Source organism: Candida margitis, assembly GCF_024628925.1.
Source record: "Candida margitis strain CBS 14175 chromosome Unknown scaffold68, whole genome shotgun sequence".
Lineage (NCBI taxonomy): Eukaryota > Fungi > Ascomycota > Pichiomycetes > Serinales > Debaryomycetaceae > Lodderomyces > Lodderomyces margitis.
Window position 1 is genome coordinate 15,475 of NW_026261877.1, and position 26,603 is coordinate 42,077.

General features: G+C 39.4%; 10 protein-coding genes across 10 annotated transcripts; 6 read left to right on the plus strand and 4 right to left on the minus strand. All coding sequences in view use genetic code 12, as the record gives it.

The window, feature by feature from the left end:
• Positions 1–1,496: 1,496 nt before the first annotated feature.
• CANMA_004154 (serine/threonine protein kinase regulatory subunit) lies at positions 1,497–3,629 on the plus strand (the record flags this gene model as incomplete). Its single annotated transcript, XM_051816402.1, has 1 exon — positions 1,497–3,629. The coding sequence occupies one exon, from the start codon at positions 1,497–1,499 to the stop codon at positions 3,627–3,629; it is 2,133 nt and encodes a 710-aa protein (XP_051670241.1).
• Positions 3,630–3,951: 322 nt separating this feature from the next.
• Positions 3,952–4,776, minus strand: AQY1 (Aqy1p; the record flags this gene model as incomplete). Its single annotated transcript, XM_051816403.1, has 1 exon — positions 3,952–4,776. One exon carries the CDS (start codon positions 4,774–4,776, stop codon positions 3,952–3,954), a length of 825 nt encoding a protein of 274 aa, XP_051670242.1.
• A 3,311-nt stretch (positions 4,777–8,087) lies between these two features.
• CANMA_004156 (uncharacterized protein) lies at positions 8,088–13,550 on the plus strand (the record flags this gene model as incomplete). The annotated part of the gene is made up of 1 exon (XM_051816404.1): positions 8,088–13,550. One exon carries the CDS (start codon positions 8,088–8,090, stop codon positions 13,548–13,550), a length of 5,463 nt encoding a protein of 1,820 aa, XP_051670243.1.
• Positions 13,551–13,576: 26 nt separating this feature from the next.
• On the minus strand, positions 13,577–14,590 carry CANMA_004157 (uncharacterized protein; the record flags this gene model as incomplete). The annotated part of the gene is made up of 1 exon (XM_051816405.1): positions 13,577–14,590. One exon carries the CDS (start codon positions 14,588–14,590, stop codon positions 13,577–13,579), a length of 1,014 nt encoding a protein of 337 aa, XP_051670244.1.
• A 197-nt stretch (positions 14,591–14,787) lies between these two features.
• On the minus strand, positions 14,788–15,318 carry CANMA_004158 (mitochondrial 37S ribosomal protein bS21m; the record flags this gene model as incomplete). The annotated part of the gene is made up of 1 exon (XM_051816406.1): positions 14,788–15,318. The coding sequence occupies one exon, from the start codon at positions 15,316–15,318 to the stop codon at positions 14,788–14,790; it is 531 nt and encodes a 176-aa protein (XP_051670245.1).
• Positions 15,319–15,640: 322 nt separating this feature from the next.
• Positions 15,641–17,878, plus strand: CANMA_004159 (uncharacterized protein; the record flags this gene model as incomplete). The annotated part of the gene is made up of 1 exon (XM_051816407.1): positions 15,641–17,878. The coding sequence occupies one exon, from the start codon at positions 15,641–15,643 to the stop codon at positions 17,876–17,878; it is 2,238 nt and encodes a 745-aa protein (XP_051670246.1).
• Positions 17,879–17,884: 6 nt separating this feature from the next.
• On the minus strand, positions 17,885–19,357 carry MKC1 (mitogen-activated serine/threonine-protein kinase; the record flags this gene model as incomplete). The annotated part of the gene is made up of 1 exon (XM_051816408.1): positions 17,885–19,357. One exon carries the CDS (start codon positions 19,355–19,357, stop codon positions 17,885–17,887), a length of 1,473 nt encoding a protein of 490 aa, XP_051670247.1.
• A 3,532-nt stretch (positions 19,358–22,889) lies between these two features.
• REP1 (Rep1p) lies at positions 22,890–24,575 on the plus strand (the record flags this gene model as incomplete). The annotated part of the gene is made up of 1 exon (XM_051816409.1): positions 22,890–24,575. One exon carries the CDS (start codon positions 22,890–22,892, stop codon positions 24,573–24,575), a length of 1,686 nt encoding a protein of 561 aa, XP_051670248.1.
• A 284-nt stretch (positions 24,576–24,859) lies between these two features.
• CANMA_004162 (uncharacterized protein) lies at positions 24,860–25,462 on the plus strand (the record flags this gene model as incomplete). The annotated part of the gene is made up of 1 exon (XM_051816410.1): positions 24,860–25,462. The coding sequence occupies one exon, from the start codon at positions 24,860–24,862 to the stop codon at positions 25,460–25,462; it is 603 nt and encodes a 200-aa protein (XP_051670249.1).
• A 470-nt stretch (positions 25,463–25,932) lies between these two features.
• On the plus strand, positions 25,933–26,409 carry CANMA_004163 (uncharacterized protein; the record flags this gene model as incomplete). Its single annotated transcript, XM_051816411.1, has 1 exon — positions 25,933–26,409. The coding sequence occupies one exon, from the start codon at positions 25,933–25,935 to the stop codon at positions 26,407–26,409; it is 477 nt and encodes a 158-aa protein (XP_051670250.1).
• Between the last annotated feature and the right edge of the window lie 194 nt (positions 26,410–26,603).

The window sequence follows — 26,603 nt, forward strand, 5'->3', positions numbered from 1 at the left end:
AATGGCTAAAAAAAAATCAAAAAAAAAAAGTTTGGTCGATGAGAGAGTGAGAAAGTGAGAAGGGTCTAATTCAGTGGTGATGTTTTTCCTCTTTTCTCCCTTTCTTTCGTCCTAAGTTTAGGTCGATAACACAATGCGGGTCGTGGGGATTTAGGGAGATTGCGTCGCCAGAAGAGGATACACACGGTGGGCGCATCAGAAATGTCTATACAAAGCAGCACAACCAAGTCTGTTGACCCAATAGTTCTTGCGTCATACTTTCCATCTCATCTCATTGTAAGTCCCACTTTTAGGCTTGTGACGTAACATTCCCCCTCTCGCAAAGAAAGTTAAACTGATTTCTTTCCTTGTTGCAGCGGGGAAGGTGCACCCCACTCCATCTGTCTCGTATAATAAGCGAGCCACATTAATGTCATACTTTTAAAGTGGATGACAGTCGCAATCATTCATCAATGAGCTAGTATGTCATTCAGCGGTGATTTGGTTTGTCTCTCCCTGCGTAGTTACCTTCAAGGAGGTTTTCAGTGAGAGCAGTCACGTCACAGACACTCGTTTTGACCAGGACTGCACATTGTGACATGCGATGATTAATATAGTCACAATACTACATGTTAGTTTACCAGTAACGTCTGTGAGCATTAAGGTTCACAATGTATATCTAATCTAATTATGTAAGTCGTAAAGTAGTTATGAATGCCAAATACTACTGTTTTTATGGAGAGGGGTAATTAATGTTGCAGTTTATGTATATTGTCCTAAAAATTATTATAAATCTCAGTCCTCTTATCGATAAGACAAGGCAAAAAAAGAATAAACAAACAAAGCATATAGCTGAGTCATACAGGGAAAGGAAAAAATTAGATCTTACACTCATCTCTAGATCTCCCTTCCCCCCTTAGCAAGCATCACAACCAAGTGCTTTACCCAGTTCTAGTTGTGTTTTCCTTAAAGCTTTGCCAGTTTAAAGGAATACTACTTTACACCACTCCCCAGTATCTGTTTTGCTTTGCTCCCCCCTCCTTTGGATTTGAACACGCATTTTATAACACAAGCCTCAGACTGTCAGCCTTCTTAAGTTCTTCTTTTCATCCAATCCCGATAATATAAGGGTAGACGTTATCACTTGCAATCTATTTTGAAGTGGGTGTGACACGCAGATCTAAGCATTATCGCAAAAGCAAGTACAAACTTCGCGTCTAAGGATCAATTTTTCCTTTACACACATACAACCACAGTTCTTTTAGCAACAACATAATCTTCTCCACCCCAATCGAACACCACTATAAGCTTGGCTCGTTAAGGAGGAAAAAAGCATCAGTCATCTAGACCAATAGAGAGTGTGCAATACTGACTTACACAGCAAAACCCCCAGGGACAGTTATTTCAAGTGACTATGCATAGACTGAGCCTCATATAGTCCAATCGCCACACCAAAACAGCACATCAGATTTCGAGACCTAAATCACTACGATATCAACACTAATCAATCTATCACGATGTCTGTTGATCAGACCAATAAATCACAAAGCGAGGCTATAGCCAGGAAACAAACAGCAAAGCTCACTCAAGTGCTAATAAATTTCTTTACCAAAGCAGCACAAGTAATACTAGATTCAAGAGCCTGCTCTGAATCGCAAACATTTAGCCAGTCACCATTTGGTGGAACTAGTGATCAACAAAGCCAGAGAATCAACAAATGGTTTAATCTTCATATGCTGTCTGCATCAGGTGCAGCTAAGGAAGATTTGAAGTTGTGGAAGACGGCCGATGTGGGATCGATTCCACCGATGATTATTGAAACCTATCTTGACTTGAGACAATTGCCTGCAAATCAAACATTGGTACTATTTGATGAGAAAAAACACCCGTGGACTGTTTCAAGCCCCAATGGCAAAAAGCAAGAAGTTGTGTTGGAGCGTTGGCTTATTGAATTTGACCAGAATGTACCCAGCCAAGCTGCTGACGAATTACCTTCAATTTACAAACAAGCAATCATCTTGTTTAGAACTATATACGGCTATTCAAGGTTGATGCCGGCGTATAAATTGAAAAAGAAAAACATGAACAAGCTATTCCTAGGCAATAAGATCCTTGATGGTAACCAACCGATTAGCTCTAAAGGAAGAATTGGCTTGTCAAAGCCCATCATCAGCAATAGTCAATCAAGCTTGCCACAATCTCATACAACACAGAAGAACTTTGCCCCAATTAATACCAGCATGGGCTTATTAAAGATTTCAATAGCATACAGAAACCACTATGACTTTTGCCTACACGAGCATGAGGAGGTTTTATCAGCACATTTTGGGAAACACGACGAGGATGCTAGGAAGTTGATGTCTCTTTCACCTTCGTCGTCGTCATTGACCTCATCCAAGAATGAAAGCCCGCTGTTTAGCAAAGAGCAGTCAACATCTCCGGCAAAGGCCATAGTGCGAGATCCATATAAAGTTGGTTCGCGTGAAATTTCACCTACTCCCGGGCCAATCAACGCCGGAGGGCAACCAGGGCAAGCTAGTACAGGGCAAAACATTGCATCATCCTTGGAAAGAAAAGTTTCAATAACCAGCAACAAATCAATATCAAATGCTTCTTTGGCTGCATTTTTGAGAAATCCAAGAAGCAGCACCCCATCAACAAATGCAGTTCCAATCATGGGCAGCAACCACAACCCGTATGGTACATCGATTCCAAAGTCGGTAAGCTCATCCACCGGTCATGACGATGGGTTATTTCCCCACCCTGACAGTAGCAACAATACGCCACGGTTTTCCTCCTCGTTTGGATCTCGCGCCAGTCGTAGATTCAGCAATACCAGTGTTCGTCAACAAACTCCACTGTCTGATTACTTTGGTCATGGTAATAGTGTTGATGCCGCATTGAGTGGATTGTATATCGACGATGATATCAATGACTTTGTACGAATGATTGATAGCAAATCGGATTTGAAATTAGGGAGAAGCAACACTGATGATTCTATAAAGACGAAACCAATAGTGGAATCGAATGAAAGTGGTGATGCAAATGTTTTACGCAAATATCAACTGTTGAAGGGCAAACACCAGCAATTAAGTGACAATGTTAATGCAAGCGTCGTACTACAATCAAGACAAAGTAGTCGCAAGAGTTCATTAAACTCGCCTCCCGGTTCATTTGATCAGTCCCAATTGATTGTGTCGTCTTTACAATCTAAATTAAGAGAGAATTCACCGAGAGCCACTAGTATTGAACCTAATAGGCCATTAATCACTTCACGCATAAATTCTTCTAATGCAGCAGCTCCGGCAGCCACTGCAACCATCACCAATGCTGATGCAAGTAATCAAGAACCAACCAGCAACACAAAGCTTTCATCTATCCATTGTTCATCATCGCACAGTGTCAATAGCAGTACAGGTGGGAATACCAATAGTGTTTTGCCCTCGATCAAGAGTAAGCCCACCACTGTTGTCACTGGAATGGCGACTAGTCCCTCCATCTACGACTACAGATCATCGCTTAAAGCTAACGACAGGTCTATTATTAATGAGGAAGATGCTATTCGGAGGAAGAAGATGAGTGGAAAGAAAGAGGATTGTGAAGATGATGATGACTTGTTGTTTACCATGAGTGATATGAACTTGAAGTAGTTTGAGTGAGAGGGAGAGAATTTGTGTTTTGTGGTGCTAGTATGTAGGTTTTAATTTCTATGTAAATAGATGAAATAAGAGGTGTTTGATTCAGAATATGCTTTTAGGAAACATACGCTGGCTATTTATACGGGGAAGTTGTTATTTCCTCTCAACAACCCTAGCCCAAGCAGAGAAAGAAGGGACGTACTCTTATTGGCTGCGAATAAATTACGTACATTAATATTATATATTTCCATGCTTTTTGATAAAACCCCGTTGTAGTAATGGTGAAAGTAGTAGAATAAACTTTGATTTTCAATTAATACTAATCCATCCTTCCTTATTCATCACTATCTTGACCTGGGTTACAAGATCTATAACCCAAGAAGGTGAATAATCTCCAAACACCCCAAGCCAAAACTGCACCCAAGATTGGGCCAACCCAATAGATCCAGTGATAGTTTGGGAATGATCTACTGGCAATACATGGACCAAAAGATCTAGCAGGATTCAAACCGGCACCGGTATAGTAAACGCAAATTAAATGTCCCAACATTAATGAAATACCAATGACAAATGGGGCCATAAATGTGGCTCTTGATTTCTCAACTGCCATCATCAAGACGGTAAAACACAAGATAAAAGTACCAAATGCTTCCAAAAACACTCCTCTTGATCTTGAAGCACCACCACCCAATGCATTGGCAAAGGCAATCTTACCGGGAGTCATTGCTGATGCAGCACCAGCAGCAGCCATACCACCAATCATTTGGGCAACCACCATAACAGCACCTCTAATTGGAGGAACAGCACCAGCCAAAACCAAAGACAAAGTAACTGCTGGGTTCAAGTTACCACCAGAAACTCTGAAAAACATAAACACACCCATCATGACCCCGAAACCAAACCCAAATGAAATCATAATCAATTGCATAGGGTCTGATCCTCCACCGGCTTTAGGGATGTTTGGATCTTGGTTGGCAATTTGAGCAATGACGAAAGCAACCCATAAAAAGATAAAAGTACCGAAAAACTCACCAAGGAAGGCAATTAAATGGTTCTTGAATGCTGAATTGGTGTATGCTTCTTTGTATTCTGGTTCGTAAAGGGGACGTTGTTGTTCGATATCGTCAGCAGTTGTTGGTGATGTTACTTCTACAGTCATTGTGAAATTATAGTTGTATGTAGAGTGGTTATATATTCAAACTGTTGGTGGTAAAGGTGGTGAAAACGAAAGTAGCGATTGAATTGATGAAGAGGGAAGAGGGAAGAGGGAAGAGAGAATGGGACAAGAAATTGAAAAAGAAGGAATTGAGGTGGGTTATTTATATAATCTCTTCTCTTAATGCAAGCTAAAGCTAAAGTGTTTACTTTAAAATTTCATCTACTTTTGGAAATGTACAAGGGGGTAAATCAAAAGACTTTTAGGTAATAGTTGGTGAGTGTAAAATGTGTTCTGGTATTACACAAAGAATATTGTGGTGAAGAATGAAAAGTAAGTTTGTGTAATTTCAATTACAGCGTAAACATAAAAAGAAATTTTCTATGTTCAATGTGTGTGTGTGTGTGTGTGTGTGTGTGTTGCTGTGTATGGAAATGTGCCACTTTGTAAGGGCGTCTATTCATTACCAAGTGGTAATATCTTACAACAGGAAGAGGATCAATTGCATTTTGGGAATGTGTTATGAACGCTAGTACCATGATGACCTGCCTCTAAGGCTCTTTTGCCAAATGTGAAATACTACTCTACCAGATCCATGACTTCAGTGTATCTAAAAATAGGCATGTGAGAAACTTTTGGAGAGACGGATTTAAGTAGATCTAGTTTGATGATTTACCAGTGCTAAAATGCAAAGCCCTGTGGTTCAGTTTCAGCTCTTTTATTGTATTAGGTTTTCTCTCTTGTGGCTTGGAAGAACCAAAGGAAAGAGTCAGTATAATTCTAGTTGAGGAGCATATGTCTACTCGATTATTTCGATAGTAAGTAACAAAATTAAGAAAAAAAAAGAAAACAAAAAACAAAAAGAGAGAAAAAGAAATTTTTAGTTGCTAAGTGGCATTTTAGAGGCTACTATTGTTACTAGTAGTATATAAGCCCCTCGCGGAATTTTCAAAAAAGTTAATGAAACGTTCATCAATTGAAATGACAATTGAAATTTGTTTTCTTCCCAATTGTGTAGTACTTTGTACGAGAAAGAATAGAAAAAAACTTTTAGTGAGGTTCATCGTAAAAGTTGTTTAACTAACTTTTGTGGTTTAAAAGTTAGCACCGAATATAAGATCTTTGTCTTTGTCTCAACTAACAACAACAATAAATACAACAATTAATTGAAGTCATTTGAAACTGATTTTTTATTTTTCTGTTCTCCGCCTCTCTTTTCCTAACAAGACTAGAGAGCTTTATCATGCCAGTTACTTCAAAATTGTAGCTTGAGTAACGAGTTACACACTCAGTGGAAGAAGTTGACGCTCTTGCTGAAGTGTATTCAGTAGCATTAACTTTAACTTCTTAGCTTTCCCTTTTTCCAAGTGAAAAATTGAGGTTGTTTTCTGCATCCATCGAAAACGCCGATAGTCCCAAGTACATATAAACTTAAATTATCTACTTTATAATTAATTTTATGCAAGGGGGCTTATTTCTAAGAATAAAGAATTTGTTTCTTTAATTTACAATCAGAATAGAAAATGGTAAAGTAGTCATTAAACAAAAAGCAGTAGTAGTAGTGTGAGAAGTGATGTTTATATAAATGAAGTATTTGTGGTTCATATTACTCGCATCACATATGGTCTTTTTGATTTGATAGTCCGTCGCTCTACAATTGTAGCTACACAAACCTATAAATTGAAAACAATTTAGTGTTCTCATCGAGAATCAAAAGTTGTATATTGTTCTTCTTCTCCCTCTTTCAATTGTTAATTGTTATTTAAATTGTTATTGTCTTTTTCCTTTTGTTGCTATGTGTGTTAAATCATCTTTTCTTTTGTTTCTATTATTCCCTCTTTTAGGCAATGCACACGTACATACTAAAATAAAATAAAAGAACAATACACAAGAGTGTATCTGTGGTTCTAGGTTTACCCCCCACCAACAATTGAGTTGTAAAAACAATAAACTATTTGGTGCAAAGTATATGGGAAATATGAACAATCATTTCGTATCTAATACCAATTGGGTTCCCTAAACAATGGGCTATTATCAGTGTCATATGATTCTAATCATACCCCCTTTCAATTAAATCACCTCTGTCTACTATTGTTGGCCCAGCTTTTGAACCAACTTATGCCTCTACTATTGTCACACTTTTTTCAAAGTGAAATTTTCTTTGTGTGGACCCACAAAAGCAGAGAGTGCGTAAACTGTTGGAGCCTCATAACCCGTATGACTGGTAAGAAGATGGAAAAACCTTCTTCCATCCTCCTTAGGCTGTGCTTTTTTGGAGAGAACGCCCACACTCTTGGAAATTTAAGAAACATCATTATTTATGTAAGAGCGTAAAATATAAGGTTGAAACAGCAAAGACTTTGTTGGTGAATAGTGAGGTTGGTTATGAACCGTTGGATCCCGAACCATCCAACCAAGAGGCACTAACTGTCATAGTTCTTTCACACTTTGTTACGAGTCATGTAGCTCTCTGTCAAGTACATTCACTCATTTTCTACCTGTTTTATCTATCTTTTGTACATATCTTGTCTTTATTGCAGGCTCCGAAATATACACTTTTTTAGCTGTTCCAAGAAGGAAAAGGAAAAGAAAAAGAAATTTTCAAAAACCTGAGCTACCTTTAGCTGTTGTGAAATTTGAAGATTGTAGTTAGCAAGAAAGAAAGACCAATTGCTTATAAAGCGCCGTGCAGAGTAAAGAATCTAACTAACAAAGCCTCAACTGTCAATATCTTTAACTCCTGACGTCTATAGGAAGTAGGTTTTTCTTTTAAGCGAAGATGCATGAAATTGTTAAATCGAAGGACCAAGTTTTCCATGTCAATGCTCACTAACTCTTTTTAAGACCTACATCAGTAGAGTTTAATTAAATGCATATATTCAAATTCGGATTGACTCCACAAGCCAGCAAACTGCAGCAACTTTCACCGCAAGGCCTTATCTTGTAGGCGTATCAAACCTATTTTTAAAAACGTGATCTGACTCAAGGTCCTTGCAGAAAGGGAATTTGCAAATTTGTGTAATCATGGAAGTACCCCTATCTAACTCTTGGGATCCCTCTTAGTTTGGTTGTGGAATTGCAATTTCAAGTGGGTTGTCACGTCGAGTCGAGGAATGTGTATTATTATTCACGTGACTCGTATGTCGGATATATCTTCCACAAATGCGACACAATAATACGACAATTCATCAGCCAACTGAAAAATGATATGGAAATTATTACGGAGAACATCAAACGTCATTCAATCATCTGCAATCACAATTGAGTACATCAAGGCTGTTAACGGCATTGGCCCCTATACAATCAACACAATAATGAGTGATCGCTTTTCGCCGCTATACCGCAGAAAATCGACTAGTGCATCCGACAATGATCGTCAGCGATCACGTTCTATTTCATCAACCAGTGGCAGCACAAAAGTATATGGCCTTCACAGGATCGAATCACACTCAGGAGATAATTCCTTCAATACCTCAACCATCAAGCACTCACTTTACAATCGATCTTTGAACTCCAACTCGTCGGCAATCTTTAAGCAACAAGATGCTGACGATGTAGTGGACTGGATTGACAGTATAAAGTCACGTTACCAGAACTTGAAATCGAAACAGCGACAAGAACTACATGATTTGCTACAACAACAGCAAGAAGAGGACAACAAAAGAAGATTAAAGCAGGAATTACAATCAAAGCATTTTGATGAAGATTTTGCCAAGTTGGGCAAATTACTCGAGCAAAGAGAAGCTGAGGAAGCGCAAAGTGTTGCTGACTTAGCTTTGTTACAAGAGAAAGCTATGCCTGAATTGCGAAACCTATCTAATCATCAAGATGATCCATCGCTGCATTGGGTTGATAATAGCAAAGATGGCAGTCTGGATGTAGACTTGGAGGTCGAAGAGTCAGAAGAATTGAGAGATAGTTTGAACGAGGATGAAAGCGGCTCTGAGGAACAATACGAATATCATAACGTAGAAGGACAGTTGAAAGCCAGTAGATACGATGAAGTCAATGACGTGATTGAAATTTCATCAGAAGCAGAGGTGGAGTCAGAGGGACAATCAGAGATCGAGTCAGAAGTAGAGCTAGAAAACGAGAACCACGATTCTTCGCATCCATTTGGTCAACATGATCACCTAAATAGTAACTACAACGACATTTCGCTTTTCGACGCAGCACAGAGTGCACTCGCTTACTCGCAACCTTCCCAAAGAAGAATAGATCCATACGATAATCGTTTTTCGTATGCCGGCGAAGGGCAAGAACAATATGGCGAGGAAGAATACTCAGAACAAGATGATCATGAAGACGAACAAGATTGTGAAAGCAGGGTTGATTACCAGGCGGCAGAAGAAGACGATGTGTACCCTGAAACAAAAGGTGGAAGTGGAAGTTATTTAAACACACAATCCGGGGAGTATAAGTCACATGAAGGTGAATTGGATCAAGATATTGACTTAAATAACAAGGTTGAGTCTAATTACGAAGATGATATGCTGCCAGACAGCAGTGACGAAAGATTTGTACAAAATGCGCAAGGCAGGGAAGAAATTGACCTTCAAAGATTAGGTTCAGACAATGAGCAATACATCGAAGATGATTACGAGCAGAGATCTCTTGAGTATGTCAATCTGCTGGGTGGAAGTAGTGTGAACTCTGAAATAGAATCAAATGATTACATAGGATACACTTCCAGAGAAGCAACCCACCCAAGGCAACACTCTGCTTCAATCTCAATTGATGCCAGATCTGTCTCGCCTCATCCTAATTCCGAACTGGAGAACCAAGCTTCAAACTTTGATTCGCAAGCCGAAGGATTTGCTGATGAAGAGAAGGAGGAAGACGAACCTGAATATTCCCAAAATGTTCCCGCAAATGCTTATAACACACTTCAGACTTTTGCATCACGGGCCCTTGGTGACAGAACCTTCCACAACTTTAAAGACACACATGCCCAGTCAGGATACATGGCTGATGCAGAGTACACTGACAATAACCTTCCAAGGGTTACAAAAGACGATGATATTGATTCGGATACTCACTTGGATAATAATGATTTTCGTCCAGATGAGCTAGCGCCAGTACCTGATCCTTTTTATGCACAAGAATTAAGTGATCAGCGAATGAAAGTTAATGATTTCGATGAGAACAGGTCGGAGGGCTCATTGGCCGATGAAAGTCAATATGAATCGCACAGAAGTGACTACCATCAAGACAAACAATATCATGTGGGTAATGTGGGCCGTAGCACGAGCTTTAATGAAGAACAGAGTTATCCACAAGATGAGAATCAAGTTGTGGCTGCTCCATTTATTGTTGAAGAAGCGGACATTCAAGTAGTCAAAAATCCTGAACTCGAATACCTGAGTGATGAAAACCCACCAGCACCTATATTCAAATCGATTGAGGAAGAAGAAGATCCTGAAACTATTTTACAAAACTTGAAGAATGCTGAGAAAAAGTATAACATAAAGATAGATGCAGTTGAAGATTTGGAGAGATCAATCAAATCATTTTCTGAGCCACCAGATGAAGGTGCTGAGAGACCATACAAACTTGGTTTTGATATGTGGGACGATGAAGGGAAGACCCAGGCATTACATGACGATACTACAAATGCATGGAAAGAGATCCCTGTACCAGTTTTGGAAAGCATCGATGCAAACACCAGTGCCATTTCTTCGTATGACACTATTTCCAGCAATATTGAGCAGTCACAGGATGACATGGAAGTTGATGAAGTGAGTGATAATGAATCAAAGTTGGGATCTGCTGGCACCCTTGCGGAAGAAGTTCAATTGAACGATAATATGGATATGAAGGCAGAAGCCAGCGACTACAACCAAACTCCTCAAACAGAAGCACTTATTCGACATGAGGAGCAAAGCCATATGGCTGAGCAATCAAGTAGTGATGCTGCTTCGGCTAAGTTGTCTGAAATTGGTCTAAGTGAAGATAACAACAAAGCAACCGAAGTGATTCCAGAAGATGATGAGGAAATAATTGAGTCACCTCTGACCAAAACAAGTGGGTATGAAGAAAATGATGCTCAAGAATCGTCTATTGTTGGTACGCCGGAGCCCAATAGTATTGAGACCCCAGTACTCGAATCGATACATGAGTTTAGTTCTTCTGCTGAAACTAGTGTCGTTTCGGATGGCAAAACTATAGATGAAAATGACGGACATGAATCTTCAGATGATTTAGCTGGAGCAGGGTTTGAAAAAAATGTGTCTCATGGGAATGTGCTGGACCCAAGTGGAGCCATGCAGTTAGAAAGACAAGAACCTGGCTATTCTGAGGGAGAGAATGAAGAGATAGAAATTACTGTGATTAGCAGTGATTCTGATAATGAAGATGAAGTAGTAACTGTAATTAGCAGTGGCTCTAGCGGAGAAGAAGATAGTGAGATCACTATAATCAGTGATGGATCAAGTAGTGACGAAGAGGAGCTCACGGTTATTAGGATAGGTTCAGTTGGTGTTGAAGATGAAAGTGAGTTGCTGAAAACCAATGATACCGGATCAGAAAACAAGGCAGATGAAATGGATGAGAAAGAGCAAACGAATTCAACCGATCGTGAAAACTCTGCCCACGCAGAGCTGTCCAGTGCCAGCCCCGATCAGAACATTGAATCCAGGTTTGACCGTGGGGGAGTATCGAGTTGGAGAAATTCGTACCAAAATGAACCAGCACTATTGACTGATAATGCCACTGCTGAAGACGTTAGTCAACAGGACTTGGGATCACATAAATCTGAGATTGCGTCTACCTCTTCACCAGTGCGAGGTATCGATAATGATCTTGTGCAAGACGTGATAAATTTGGCTTATAGTTTAGCCGAGAATGAGGAGTATGATAATACTGGAGCTGACTTTTTTGGTGGGCGAGAAGCGGGAATTGACGTGAACGTTGGGAGCTCGAGCGGGCCGGCAATACTTGGGCCAACTGAAAAAGTGGTTCTGAAACTCAGCGCTTCTGATATCCGTGAAAAGCTACGCCACATTTTCCCCAATGTTGGGCCATCAAAATCATTGCTTGCGTATTCTAAATATTCACCTCAGCTGGAAAATCAAGAGCATCTAGCTGAAGCGACTGTATCTCATGTTGAGGAGGATAAAGGTGATAAAGTGAATGCTACAACAGTTTTGACTAATGCGGCTCCTAGTGAGCATCAAATTTCAAGAGTTACGGTTGAGGATGTAAATCGCTTATTGAGAGAGGTATTTCGAGGGAATCATTCAACTGCACGCAACGAGGATGCCTCATGTAATGTAGATGAGCCTGTTAGTGGAAGCATAGTGGATGCGGTGGAAGAGTTTGTTGAAGAGATTCAGAGTGGCAAATCATCTGACAATGAAGGAAGCATGGCAAAAGAGGTTTCTGGTGTTGGAAGCGGTGCAGATGGCGTGGATGGTGCTCATGAATCTAAGGAAGCTATCCCAGAACATGAGCCTGAGTCTGCAGCCTCGCCAATGGATACAAATGAGAATTCTGCAGGAAATCTCTTACAAGCTGCTACTGATTTTGTTGAAGAAATGGAAATGGGTGAAACTTTGATACTGGAAAGTAATGAACTACCAATTGTGGGTAGTGGTCGCGTGAAAGATTTGGTCAATGCAGCATCTGATTTTATTGAAGAGATGGATGAAGGAAAATCAGACAAAGGAGAGGGCCCGGTAGAGAGAGATAAAGTTGATAATGAGGATGAAGAGCGAGGACTGAGTGCATCAATAAATATTCAACTCGACTCCGTAAATGGTATAGCTGATGCTGCAACACATTTTGTTGAACAAATGGATGAAGGAGAAATTTCAGCAGATGTAAGCGCATCAGACAAAGATCCAAATGAAAATAATGTCCACAAAAAAGTCTCCAGTTCTGTCAAGTTTGCTGATTTTGTATCCAATAGATTAAGATCATTTTCTGAGGCAATAGAGAGGACGAGAGAGCTGCTTATCGTTGAAGAGTTTTCAAGTGGTAGCGATGAGGAATTGTTGACCAATGCAAAATTCGAAATTACTTATTCGAGACCTTCAAGAAGAAGACGGAGGAGGCGGAAAATCAGAAGGCATGAGTTACCATTAAAAAGAAACTTTCCACCATTGGAAGTTTCGGAACCAGATATTGTTGCTCCATCGCCAGCACCATTATTGCAATCTGTGGCCAAAAAGGAAGTAATTGCAGATCAAAGTGACGATACTGACAGTTCTGCTACACCAGATGTGGTCGTTGTAAAGAAGGAAGTAATCACGGATCAAAATAGTGCTGATTACTACTCCGCTACATCAGATACTGCTGTCAAAGACTCTCCCTTACATGAAGACAAAGTGAAAAGGGAAGAATCATCCAGTGATGATCAAGTCAACTCCAAAAATGTCCCCCATCCAATCGAGTCACTCACAGATCACTGTTCTGATGAAAACGAACTAAACTTGGAAGATGTAATAAAATTGGCGGTCTCAAAGCCGTCACTTGACCTCACAGAGTCCACTCAGACCCACATTATAAGACGCAACCCATCGAAAAGAAAGTCACGAGCTAGAAGACGTAGAATTCTTGGTTTGGATTTGAGTGAAATTGAGCAGTTTGAACATTTGGAAAGCGTTGATGAAGGGCACTCAAATGATGACATTAGCGAAGCAGAGTCAGAATCTTCGAGAGGAAGAAAGAGAGTAAGCTCGATTGGATCGTTGCGCCAGTCTTCCGTTGAGCCAATGGAATACCCTGCATCTCGCACTAGGTCAAAGTCCCCACTTAAAAAGAGACGGAAATATTGAATAAATAAGTCTAATAAATGTATAGTCTAAGCTAGATAGGCCATGCCAAATTCAAACACCCCAAAAAACACCATGTTTGTCAAAAATGACCTAGTTATTGAAATACCCAAGCCACGATAGAACCAACCGTCCTTCTTTTTATACGATTCTGCTGGTGCTTGGGATAAGCCGTGCAGTTTTCTAAATATACTAATCACGGCAGCTTTTTGTACTAATGACTTTGCTGTATCTATTGGGAAAATGATGATCCAGCTAAGGACACCTGAAAGTCCCCCCGATAGCAACACCGCAAACGGAGAAGTAGTTGAGGCATTTTTGTTGGTTAAATCATTGGTAAATAGTTTAATCAGCTCGTATAAGCTGAAATACACTGCGGTGGATAAAGAATCCCTGAGAAAATGCAATTTAAATCCAGAATAGAGTCCTCGCAATCCTTCCGATTTGATTATTGCATTGGTGATTTGAAGTGTAGATGGCGTCTGTATCCTTGTCTTGATACTTCCTAATGACGAATTAGTAGTAACAAGTTTCTCCAACTGGGAGTATACCTTGATAAATTCAAAAGGACATGCAAATAAACTGACTCCACCACCAGCAAGCCAGCCGGAAACAAAACATACTGGTAAGTTCCTCATAAATGGATGTTCCTGTAGTACTTTGCCATACCGTTTATTTTCAAACATTGCCGTATAAACATGTGGCTTGCAGTAGGAGTAAATCGACACATTGATGGATTTGGAAAAGGATGTCGATATAAGTGGAGCCCACACACCTCGGAAAAAACCCCTCACTCCTTCAGCCAAGTACGTCCTTTTGGCACAATCTAGATACCCTTTGAAATAGCTGTGCGTTTGCATCCTCACTTTCATGGTGTCAAGTGGGTATCCCACCAATGTTGACGCTAGAGATGCGCCATATGCAAGTATTCCTGAACGAAATGGCTGCAATTGCTCCGGAAATATGTGGACCGCATATTTACGATCCAACGTGCTTGCTATTGCAGGGATAGACCCCTCGTTCTTGTGCATGTTGTTGGACATTATCTGCAGGCGGGGCAGGGAGGAGCGCTGTCGGTTGTAGCGTGCAGAATGAATATTCAGGATGAGGTTTATCCGATGCAAATTTCACGCCGCAGATAACAAAAGAAAAAAATGTGCAATGAATATTTTTCCAATAAAATCTTTTGACAGATGTTCTATTTACAATGCCCATTAAAGCCTATTACACACTATAAACTTTAGTAGCCTCTTCTTCTAGCATCGTTAACCTGTGCCAACAAGTCTTTGAATCCTCCTGAAAACTTCCTTCTCCACCATTCCCTCTTTAATTGCTTTCTGTATTTGGCGGGACGAATATACCTTGACTGGATCTTTTGCAAGTATCTAATCTTGTTTTCATTACCCACCCTCTTTATCTGAGTAAATGCTCTGGCCAAGTTATTATAATTGACGTCAACTGTTCTTCCTGCATTGGTTCCAAATTCCCTTATACCCTTTGCGACTTCACGCGGGGTTGGTTGTCTATTAGCTTCAAAGCCAAACCTTTCATTCATGGATTCACTGAATGATAAATCAGGGATAGAGCTTTTCAACAAATCATCAATATTTATGTCGGATTTGGCAGGATTGGCATATTTTGTGGCAGAGGAGGCGTCTTTGTTTGTGGAGTTAAACCTGGAGGGGACCACAAGTGTTGAGGCTGTAGCAGCAACAATAGATGGTTTGAGTAGTGATGTTGGCAGCACACTTCTTTGAAATAGCCTTAGCATCGGGTGTATAGCGGAGTATAAACTAGCGATTCTATGAATGGGTGAAAAATTTCGGTTGGATTTTTTTCTTTTCTTTCATTTTTTTTTTTTTATTTTTATTTTTTTATTTTCTCATTTTTTATTTTTGTTGGCCTTTTACTGTTTCGGTTAGAAATTTATCAAAAGAGGTGTATATATCTTCAACAGTTTTGGTTATCTATGTTCACGTGTACAATTCAACATTGAGTGAAACTTATCCCACTAGACGTCCATTTTCTGATTTTTTTTTTTCAACAAGTTTCTTTAGGGACAATTTCAAATTTAACCCCATTCTTAATCAATAATGACACTGACTACACCAAACACTTCAGATGCGACATTCGCTAATACAACAATGTATCTTAACTCGGTTTGTCCTGGCTATACACAACTAGAGGATAATGAGTACCACAGTCTACCGAATGACATGCCTAGGTCAACTGCGGAAATTGCGTGGCCCGTGACAAATGGGAAACTGATTAATGCTAAATTGAAGTTGGAGAGCGACTACTTAAACATTGCTCGTCCACCATTGGGTCCGTTCGAATCGACTACATATGTTTCGCTACCTCTTCACCTAGTGAATGCATTTAAAGAGAAGGTGCAACAAAGTGACAAGCGGCTGGAGGGCAATATGCACATTGGTGCCAATGTCAACCCATTAACGCAAGATCCATTTCGAAATCCCAATATGAACCCCGGTGCATTAACGACAATTGTGGAAACAAGAACCCGATTTCAGTCCAAAAATCCATTCAATAAGTTGACTACAAACTTGAACAAGCTATTCACCAAGGATGAATTTTACGACAATGTCGAAGCCTCCGATGTCAGTATTTTGAGCTATAACGACGATTTCGCTTCATGTGGGAGACTTTTGGTATCAACAAATGTTAACGTGCTTAATGTATTGGGGTTATCGGAATCGTCACAGTTTGAACACACAAAGGTTAGGGAGAATGAATCAAAAATTGAGCAGCCTTTGCTACGACTCCAGTTGAGTAGTAAGTGCGTGATAACGTCTTTAACTGCGTTTGTGTTTCACGAAGAGCCGATAATAATTTTGGGGTGTAATCAGGGTAAAGTGGTCATTGTTAAGCCAAGGAGTATGAAGATGAAACAGATTGATTTGAATTTGAATTCGCCTGAATCAATCAATCTTGTAAATGTGTCAACGGTGCATGCTATAAGGCATCCGCTTTATGAGTACCTTATCGTTACTGGAACTTCTAATGGTGAAGTGTTTATTCTCAATCCACTTGGAAGAAATGAAATGCGAAATTACAAAAAGGAGGTGGTCGGCACTGATTCGTACGTAACGTATTTCCGCAAGTTTGACCTAAGCTTATTTGGCGAACCTAGTGATGATCAATTGATTGGTCACTTCAAGTTGTGTCATAAATCGATTACGGCGATTTCGTCAACATTGTCTGTGGAAAATGCATTACGAAATGACTTGCAACCGTTGTTGTTGGCAGTGGCCTCTGAAGACGGGTTTGTCAAATTTATCGATTTCATGTTTACCTACCGTCTTGATCAAGAGGAAGTTAGTAGCAGCTTAGTGACTGATATTGTGTCCAATTATTTCAACACGGGTATCTCCGACATCAAGTTTAGTCCTGACTTTAAGTTTTTCTCGATTGTGGGTAAAGGTGACTTGATTGAAGTATTTAAAATGACATATTACAACATCAATGGGCTATTGCGGAAACCCGAACGCCAAGGCAGATCAAGAAGTGGAACGGTGAATAGTCACAATTCACTTTACACTTCGATGACAGCTACACAAAGCTTGCATGATCACGGTCAAGAGAAGCTGTACCCTCCAATGGTCAAGTCAATTGAGATCGTTTGTCGGTTTAAAGGACATACAAACTCTGTAAGAGCTATCCAGTTTTTCAACGACAACAACAGCAGCAGCAGCAGCAATGACTCCCTACTGGTGTACAAATTAGTCAGTTGCGGTAATGATGGAAAGATATTTGTGTGGGAGTTTGACTACAAAGCAGTTCCCAAGGTGAAAAAGCCCCAAGCTGTTGTGTCTCAATCCAAGCCACGTGAAAGTAGAAGGTCGATTCATGAGAAGAAAAACAGTATTCATATAGTCACACACAGCCCTAGTCCTGGTCCTATACATTCCAGGTCGGCGCACCGGAGAAACTTGTCGACGTCGGATCCAATTTTGAACACGCCTTCATTTACCAACTTGTTGTCTACTAAAAGCCTAAACTTGACGAGTGTGTTGCTGGATGACCCCTCGCCAAAGCCCAAACAACCTGAAACGATTATCTCCCTTTACAAGCAATTACTTGACATTAGAGTTAAAAAGAGTCCGCAGAAAAAGTTTATTCAGAGTAGTACTATTATTTCACCGATTGTCAATGACAAGTACTTGCCATCGATATCGATCCCGCTAGTGACGATCGACTTGACTAGTATAGTGCCCGATGGTAAGATTGACAATGTCGTTATTGAAAAGCAAGCAGTCTGGTGTTTTTGTAAGAATGGCGATATATTCAAGTACGCAATATATAGAGAATGAAACCTTTTATTGATTGAAATTGTCAAATGCATTTCCGTCTAGTCCAAATCCCAACTCTTCTTCTAATTTGTAGTAGTCGGGGCCAAGGGTGTTTTGGAAATCATTGACATTTACGCCACTCATGTTGTCATCTCTAGAATCGTATTGATAGTTGTTCAGTTCTAAGCTTTGGAAGGAAAAGTCATTCAATTCCTGGGGTTTGGGATAATCATCTTCACGTATGTTTGATGAAGAACTAACGTCAATTGCTCTATGTTGTCTTTGTTGTTCTTCCAGTTCTTGGTTTTCGCGTTGTTGGATTTGCATTTGCAATTGTATTTGCTGTTGTTCCTCTATTGGTTTTCTAACGAAATCTCTAAATGTTCTCACCTCATCCATGATAAGTTGCTTCATTTCATCCAACTCTTCAAACGTTTCAAATGTTTTGAAATCAAACTTGACCTGGCATTCAGGCTCGTCCCTCGGGTCGTGCCATACTTCCAAGTATGGGTGTTCCAAAGCTTCATCAACACTGATACGTTCGTATGGATCTAAAGCCAACATTCTCTCCAACAAGTCCAATGCCAAGGGATTGGCCTCGGGGAATAAGTGTCGGTAGCTGATTTTCTTCATAATGGGCAAGGAGCGAACATAGTTTTGTGCTCGCTGAGAACCAATCTTAACTAAGGTCGATTCCGGTGGTGTTCCCAAAATCATCAAAATCTGATTCAATTGGTCAACGTAGTCCTTACCTCGGAAGAGCGGCTTGCCTCCAAGTAATTCAGCCAATATACATCCAACAGACCACACATCGATGGCCTTAGTATAGTTGGTGAAGCTGAGCATAATCTCGGGGGCTCGATACCATCTAGTTGCCACATATTCAGTCATGAATCCTTGGTTTTGTTCAGGATTTTCTGAAAATCCTCGAGCAAGTCCAAAATCACAAATTTTCAATTCACAATCAGCATTGACGAGAAGGTTTCCCGGTTTCAAATCTCGATGTAGCACATCGGCCGAGTGGATGTACTTTAATCCGCACAATATTTGGTATATGAAGGATTGATAATGCAGATCGGTCAATGGTTGGCCAGATCTGATGATTTGGTGCATGTCGCATTCCATTAGCTCTTCGTATAAATAGATTTCATTGAACTCACCCGTCAATGGGTTGGGGATAATGTCCAAGTCGTAAAGACATGTGATATTTTTATGGCCCCTAAAGAATTGCAACAATTTAATCTCTCTTAAAGCACGTTTGCATAGAATCTTTTTGCTAAAGATGTTGGTAATCTTTTTGATGGCAACGTATGATCCATCAGCTGAGGACAGATTAGTGTTGGGGTCAGCATTGGTGCCGTCGTCATATTTGGCTGAGCAAACAATACCGTATGCCCCATGACCCAACTCTTTGATGATTTTGAATCGTCGATCAATTATGAATTCTTGGTTGTATACTTTGTTGACAGATCTGCCGTAGTATACAGAATCTTGACTCATTGTTTGGGAAGTAGTAGTGATGTGGTAGCGATGTGCTGGTAATTGGGTAGGCTGGAAGTGAATGTGGATTTGGAAGGAACTTGATGTGTCTTTTATAAAGAAATTGATGATTTACAAAGTCATTTGAAACTCTCAAGGGAGATTCTGTGGATTGGTTTTTTGCTTTTTGTTTCGTTGTCTCTCGTTTCATTTACTTTTTTTATTTTTTTTATTTTTAAACATTTTCTTGTTATTGTTTCTTTTGTTTTCTCAACTCTTTAGGCTCGGGTTCATTTTTTGTTTGTTTGTTTTGAAATTTTTATAAATAGCATCATAATACATTACACAGTAGGATCTCATCAAACAGATTTAACATATTGTTCTACTATCCTTGATTGGTTATGAATCGCTTAAAGTAGCGAATCGCCGTATCGATGTAGCTTATCCTGAAATTAGTCTTCCCAGTGCCGTTTAGTGTTGTTATCGAGAACAATAGGCTGAGAAGAAGAGCAAAGAATAAAGTAAAAAAAGGGGGCACAACGTTTGAATTATATGTGAGGGGGGAGGAGAGAGTGAGAAAGCAAAAGGAGGCTTTAATAATGGAAGAATTTTCCGAAAGAGTATCTCCGAGATGGGAATTTTGTTATGAGAGAATATGGCTACATCTTAAGGCGTTAGTAATGGTTTAGTAATTGTGGTAGATTGGTTGATTTGGGGTGTACAAACAAAGAGAAAAAGCTTTGTTCAATTGTTGTCCAACGGAGAGAAATTGTTCCGATGGTTGGTGGTGGTTGGGATTTTGTGTGTGGGCTGGATAATTATTCAAATTGTATGTACGCACGGCATTAACCCATTGGGTATACACAAAAACAATATCAGATCCGAAACGAAATTTTTTTTTTTCTTTTACCAAAATTCTTCTTCTTCTGTGTGAGTAGTAGTTTTTGTGAAATTCGATAGAATTTAGCCTAACCTTGTCTCGAATGTTATTGTTGTTGCGTTGTATAAAAGAGGTTGAGCTATGAATCTGTTCAGCTTTTTGATGTAGTATAGAAGGTATCCACATGATTAATTAGCAACACCTGATTTTCATCTTTCTCTCTCTCTAGAAAGCTTAGCCTGGTGAAGAGTGTTTTGGCCTTGCCTTTGAAGGAGCCATTGAGCGATTAACGTTGGAACTGGACGTGCTATGACGTAACAACACATCATGAAGAAGAAAAAATCGAATGATTCTTTGACGTTTGAAGCAATTAAACTTTTGGAAAAAAAAAAGGCTATAATCCCTTAAAGCTTAGAGAGTGGTTATGGGGAAGTGGAAAAGATGCAAAGCTTAAAATGCATGTCTCTCTAGATGTGTGTCTCTCTGCAGGGGTAGGTATGGGCAAAATCACCAGTTTAGTCTATACTGCTAACGGCTCATTAGTTTTTGGTTTATATGTACCATTTGATGGGGGAAGAGTGCAAAAATAGTGGTATGTTTAAAACAAAGCTTAGATCCAACGCCCCATGGTCTGATGAAGTGAAAAACAAAAAGTGTAAATTGGGAAACTTTATACCTTCACACGTGATTGAGTGTAATTTGTAGAAACTTGTGGAAATTTGACAATTTGTGGAGAAAGTTCTCCTACCCGCCTCAGTCATTCTTAATAAAAAGAGCTTGCTTGTCTGTTTAGTAAGGCGATATTTGGTGATTCATATTATATATTATCTGCCTCAAACAAGTCGGGCATAGGGAAAAGATTGAAGATAACCGCTAGAGATTTATTATATATCAATTATATCTAATCTTTTTTCTTTGATTGTTTCTATAAATTTATTTTTATAATGCAACAATATGCAAGTGAAAGAGGTACATATAAATATACAACAGGCGATAAGCAATTATTATAACTCTCTGGATTGAGGTGATCAGCTGTCATTGCAGTCATTTACTTTTTATTAAATTAAGAATCTGGGGCGTCTAGAGCCATCGTATCTTAAGTTTAATAGATTTACAAATAGTGAGGTTTGTTGCAGTTGTATTCTGGTATGTGTAGGGAGAGTCGAAGGTAAATTTGACCCGTATTGTTTTGCAGACACGTGCACATACACAGATAAGCTCTCGACACAGGTATACAGTTGATGAATACTCCGTAGTCTATTCCTCCTTTCTTGTTGTTGTTGTTGTCTGTTGTGTGTGTTTTGTGTAAGTGATCATTGGTTTCATTTACGAACGATATTTTAAATTATTATTTTATTTTTTGATGCAAGTATTTATTTAAAGTATTAAGTTATTGCTTTATATTACGGTTTGCCAATGTATGGGTCGGTTTAACTGTGTATATGGTAATGGAAATGTAAATTATTATTATTATTGGTAGTAGTAGTAGTAGTAGTAGTAGTAGTAGTAGTATTATTATTATTGTTATTATTGTTATTCCTACAGCTGAGCAAAACGTTGTATAAAAATATGTCATTCACCGAAGTTTTTTAACAATAAGGCAATTAAACAATGTTAAATTGCTGGATACTAGACTCCTAAGAAGTTGTTATTTTCTTGTTTTCAAAAAGTGTAAATTGAAGAAAATTGTAAAAGAGAGGAGGGGGGGGCAGTTTGATGAAAACTGAAACTTTGATATATCTATGACCAAAATTGGTTTTAACTTTTTTGCATTTTTTGCAAATGATATAAAGGTTAATTGAGTCAAGTGATACCCAATATCATACATCACACACACACACACACACACACACACACACACACACACTAATAACAGTTCACTTTATCACCACTGCAAGCACTACTGTTCCCCGTGAGTAGATTAACCAGCAGTCTGATTTATTCGACACTACAAGTTGTAATCAGTGTCTCAACAACAACACACTTTGGTAAATTAAGTTTTTACTCAAAGAGTCTATTTCTCAAAAGCTTATTCCCCATCCCCAATTGACAAAAAGAAAAGTCTATCTAAAAATCATAAGATTTATTCCCAACTGTTGCTTTCCCTTAAGATTATCCTTACACATTTCAACACATTTCTACACATTTTTCAAGAAATATACTCCCTCCCCCTTCAACAAACTCCATTTTGCTCGTTAAAGTTTCATCCCCTAAAACATTTTTTTAGAAATTCAAGAAGAAATTACCCAGCAACAGAAATTTATCATTTGATTTGTGTACACATTTTACTTTTTTTTTTTAAGTTGCACATTTCCTGATTGTCTTCCCCCCAAAACCAAAAAAGCGCCTGCACGTTTTTCCTCCAGTATAAATATTCACGGAAAACTCCAAATTTTCTCAAACACTCCCCCCAATTACCAATCCGCCTTAGGTAAATTTCAATTTTATCCATTTTTGACTTTTTTAGTTGGTCATAAAATAATCATAAAATTTGCAAAATCCCTTTTTTTTTCCTTTTTTTTAGCCAACAACAAACAAATAATTTACCAATTTTGGTCTGCTTTGGTTTTAATTTTAAATTTTTAAATTTTTAAATTTTTTTTTGGTTTTCATTTTTATCACGCGCAATCTGACTCCGAGAGATTCAAGGTCCCCCACCACTTTTTATTCAACATGAACTCAAATGATAGGACAGAGGACTTGGCCTCATTATTTCTACCAGAATCGCTACAACAGACGCCACAAGTACCAACTACTCCTGCAACTACCTCAAGCATGACTGAAAGGCTAGTCGACAACTCCAACTTTCTTCTTCCAAAAGAAAATACTACGTCCACTTCATTGCCCAACTCCAGTTACCAAGATTTCCTCAATAACAATAACTTCATCAACAGACCAACGGGGGATGAACAAGAACAACAGCAGTTTTCTCATGTCAATCATTATGCACCATACCTTCCCTATGACGCCAACTTGCTCTCCCATTATCCAAACTTTCACAATCCAATGTATCCATACTTTCAGGAGGAGATACAGCCATATGGCACATTCCATCCAAATGAACCATTGCAGAGAAACCAGCAGTTTGAAATGGATATTCCAGCAGAGGAGGAGGTTCGAGAGCCCATCAGTCCGAAAAAGAAGCCCAAGGGAAGAAAGCGGGATCTCAAGCATTCGCTTGTTGAAATAGACTACAAGCCAGCCAAATTGAAAAAACTTTTGGACCTCACCCATTCAGGAGCTACTAGCATGAACGATTACAAGATTATCGACAACAACAATAAAGAAGTTGCCGTTGCATTTAGTGGGTTTCTCAATGGGAAATTCTTCACCAACGACACCGATAACAACAACTACTTGTTCACCAAGAATGAACTCCAAAAGGTAGAGAGTAAACCTCTTGAGGATCCTAAGATTGTGTCTTGCTATAGGCGAAATTACATTCAGGTGTTGATGAACATGAGACTAGCTGGTGTCACCAATGATTTCAAATTGCTCAAGTTGCAAACAAGTGAGTACGGGTACTCCACAACTAGAGTTATAAAATACTTCAAGATTGAAATCCAAGCAGTGACTAATATATCCAATTCCAATAGCGTCCCCATTATAGTAAGGAATAGTGAAAAGGAGGCGGTGAAACAAGAACCAAAGGACGATGTTGTCCAACCTACGAGTATAGGTGCCGAGCATGTTGTTGTCCTAAATGATTCTGGAGTTAATAATGAATTGGACAAATACTTTGTGGTGAGAAAGCTACAGTTTAAGAATGCAACGCCCAATAATGGTAATCTCACTTTTCAGAACTACTACCATTTAAAGGTGAAGTTGAGTTGTGTGGTTGCCGATATCTACTATGATGACTACGTTGATGACATTGCTAACCTAAATGCCAATGGCAACACCAATGAGTTTCTTCTTGCCGAATTGGTAAGTGAGCCAATCATTGTTCGCGGGAGAAACCCTAGTTTTTACTCGGAACGTAAAGATGTTTTGATAAGATGCCGTCCTTACTTGTCGAAAAAGAGTTACCAATTGGCTACTGAGCTGGTCAAAGACAAATTGGAGGACGATGATGAGCATGTGAGTTTGGAGTTGACTGAAGACGATATCGACGAGCAGGATGATGGGCATGTATCACCCACTGATAAAAGCAAACGAGCCAACTCTACTAATTCCGATATCGATTTGAATGAAATCGATGGGTATAAATACTATCCTATATCGAGTCATTATTATCTTCCGCCGGTAAATGTGGTATACTTTCCCCATCGTGCTCATCATCCTATTGAGAAAGACGAATATGAGTCGACTGTCGAGCCAGTGGTACAAAGGAAAAGCTCAAATGTGTATTTTAAATAGATATGATTATGTTTTAAATTATACGCTTCCGTTGCGCCAGAGTCAAACGTTTCATAAGACAACTTTAAACGAGCTTCTTTTCTTTTTTTCTCCACCCGTAAATCTTGATCATTGCAGATACGGCGCTAGTCACTCAGAAAAACTACCCTGCATAACTGCTAAACTAAAAATAACCCTTTTGAAACTCCACGTTGCATTCAAGAGGTGTCTATATATATATATATATATATATCCACCTGTCGAACTTCACTCTTTGCCAAGACTTACACCTTTGAATACCAAACATGAACATTGCTTTATTTTATATCATCTCCATTACTACTGCGCTCAATTTTGTCAGAGACTTTGCAAATGGCTGCGAAAGTCAAAAATGCATTGATGCTAGCACAGCTTTATCCAATAAATGTAAGCAAGATGAAGCCAATGTTTTAGAATGTATTTGCAAGCTTGATGATAATGATTATTGGAAGAAGCTCAGCGATTGCATTCAAAGCTGTGATGTTTCGCTGCAAGATGGAATTGATACTTCGCCTGATGGGTTGAGACAATTGTATTGCAGTGCTGCTCTGGCTTACGCTTCATTGTCCACCCTTTTCCCGACAAATAGTTTCGATTTGAGTGATTTCCAAGTTACTGGGACTGAAACGTCGGACATTGGTGATTTGCTTGACACATTGTCGGCACTTTCGGTCTCTCAGGAAACTACTGCAAGTGGTGAAGCTTCCGAAACAGAAGCAAGCTCAACTAAGACGAGTGAATCCGCCATGGGCACATCAACCCACTCATCCACATCCTCAGAAGCTGGCTCCAGTGAATCAACATCCAACGTTGCGGCAACAGCCGGTTATGGTACTCTCATTTCGTTCTTAGTTTTAGCTTTGATGTAGTTGAAAGGCAGTTACAGTCTACATATCACAACTTAGTTTAATTTTAAAGTGATTGTGTTAGCATTGCTCTACTAATGCAAGTCTGATGACTCGTACAATTCTACTTCAGCCAATAAACGAGCTCTAAAAGAACAACTTTCTACTGCTACAGTCGTCAGTGGATGCAATATTCTTCTCTCCCGGTCGTAGTTTACAACTCAAAGGTGCATTTGAAGTGGCTATATCACAGCAAATATAGCTGCCACCATTTTCCAAGGCGGTCAGGATCATTTCTTTGCCTGTGATTAAAAAAAGTTCCTAATTTGGTAAGATCACAAAACCAGGCGACCAAAATATATATAAAAAAAAAAAAGAAAAAACAAAAGTCTTGCCATTGTAACTTAGAGCTCCGAGGTTAAACATCGTGGAGTATATATATCCACCTAAATGGACTCCCTTGTCAATCAAGACCCAAAGCAGCACTAACCAAGATGAATATCTTTTTTTTGTTTGTTATTTCAATCGCGGCAGCTGCTAGTAGCGACTCAGTTGATTTTTCATACGATGCCAGTCTGGTATTGACGGCTGTGCTGGGAAGTGCCGTGGAAGTTAGTGAATCGGCCATTGGAAGCAGAGGTTCGTCTGCCATTGATGCTATTCTTAGGTCCTTGTCAGCACTTTCAGAGTCTCAAGACATTTCCTCGGGTGATGGTGCATCGGGCTCCACTGAAGCCGCTGAAGCAAGCGTAACTAAATCAGATGCAAGTGAAACAGCCTCTGATGAAACAGAAGCTACTGAAACAAGCTCTGCCAGAACGAGTTCAACTGGAAGAAGTGGATCTTCCGCTGCATCCTCCACTCAAACAGGCCAATCATCAGAGACAAACTCGAGTACCTCTGCCTCCAATGTCGCTGCAACCTTGGGCTGTGGTTCTGTAATTTCCCTCTTGGTCTTAGCTTTGATATGAAGTGTATAGGTTTTAATAAAGATTTGATTTTGTGTGTTTTACATTCGCGACTTTTAAAGAAGAAAAAAAGAAGAAAAAGAAGAAAAAGCATTTAGGTTTTGTGTTCATTTAATCATTTCCTAATCGGGACAAAAAGATCTATGCCATCACCTGAAGGCATAAGAAAAAGTGGCACAACTTGGGGTAAGGCGATT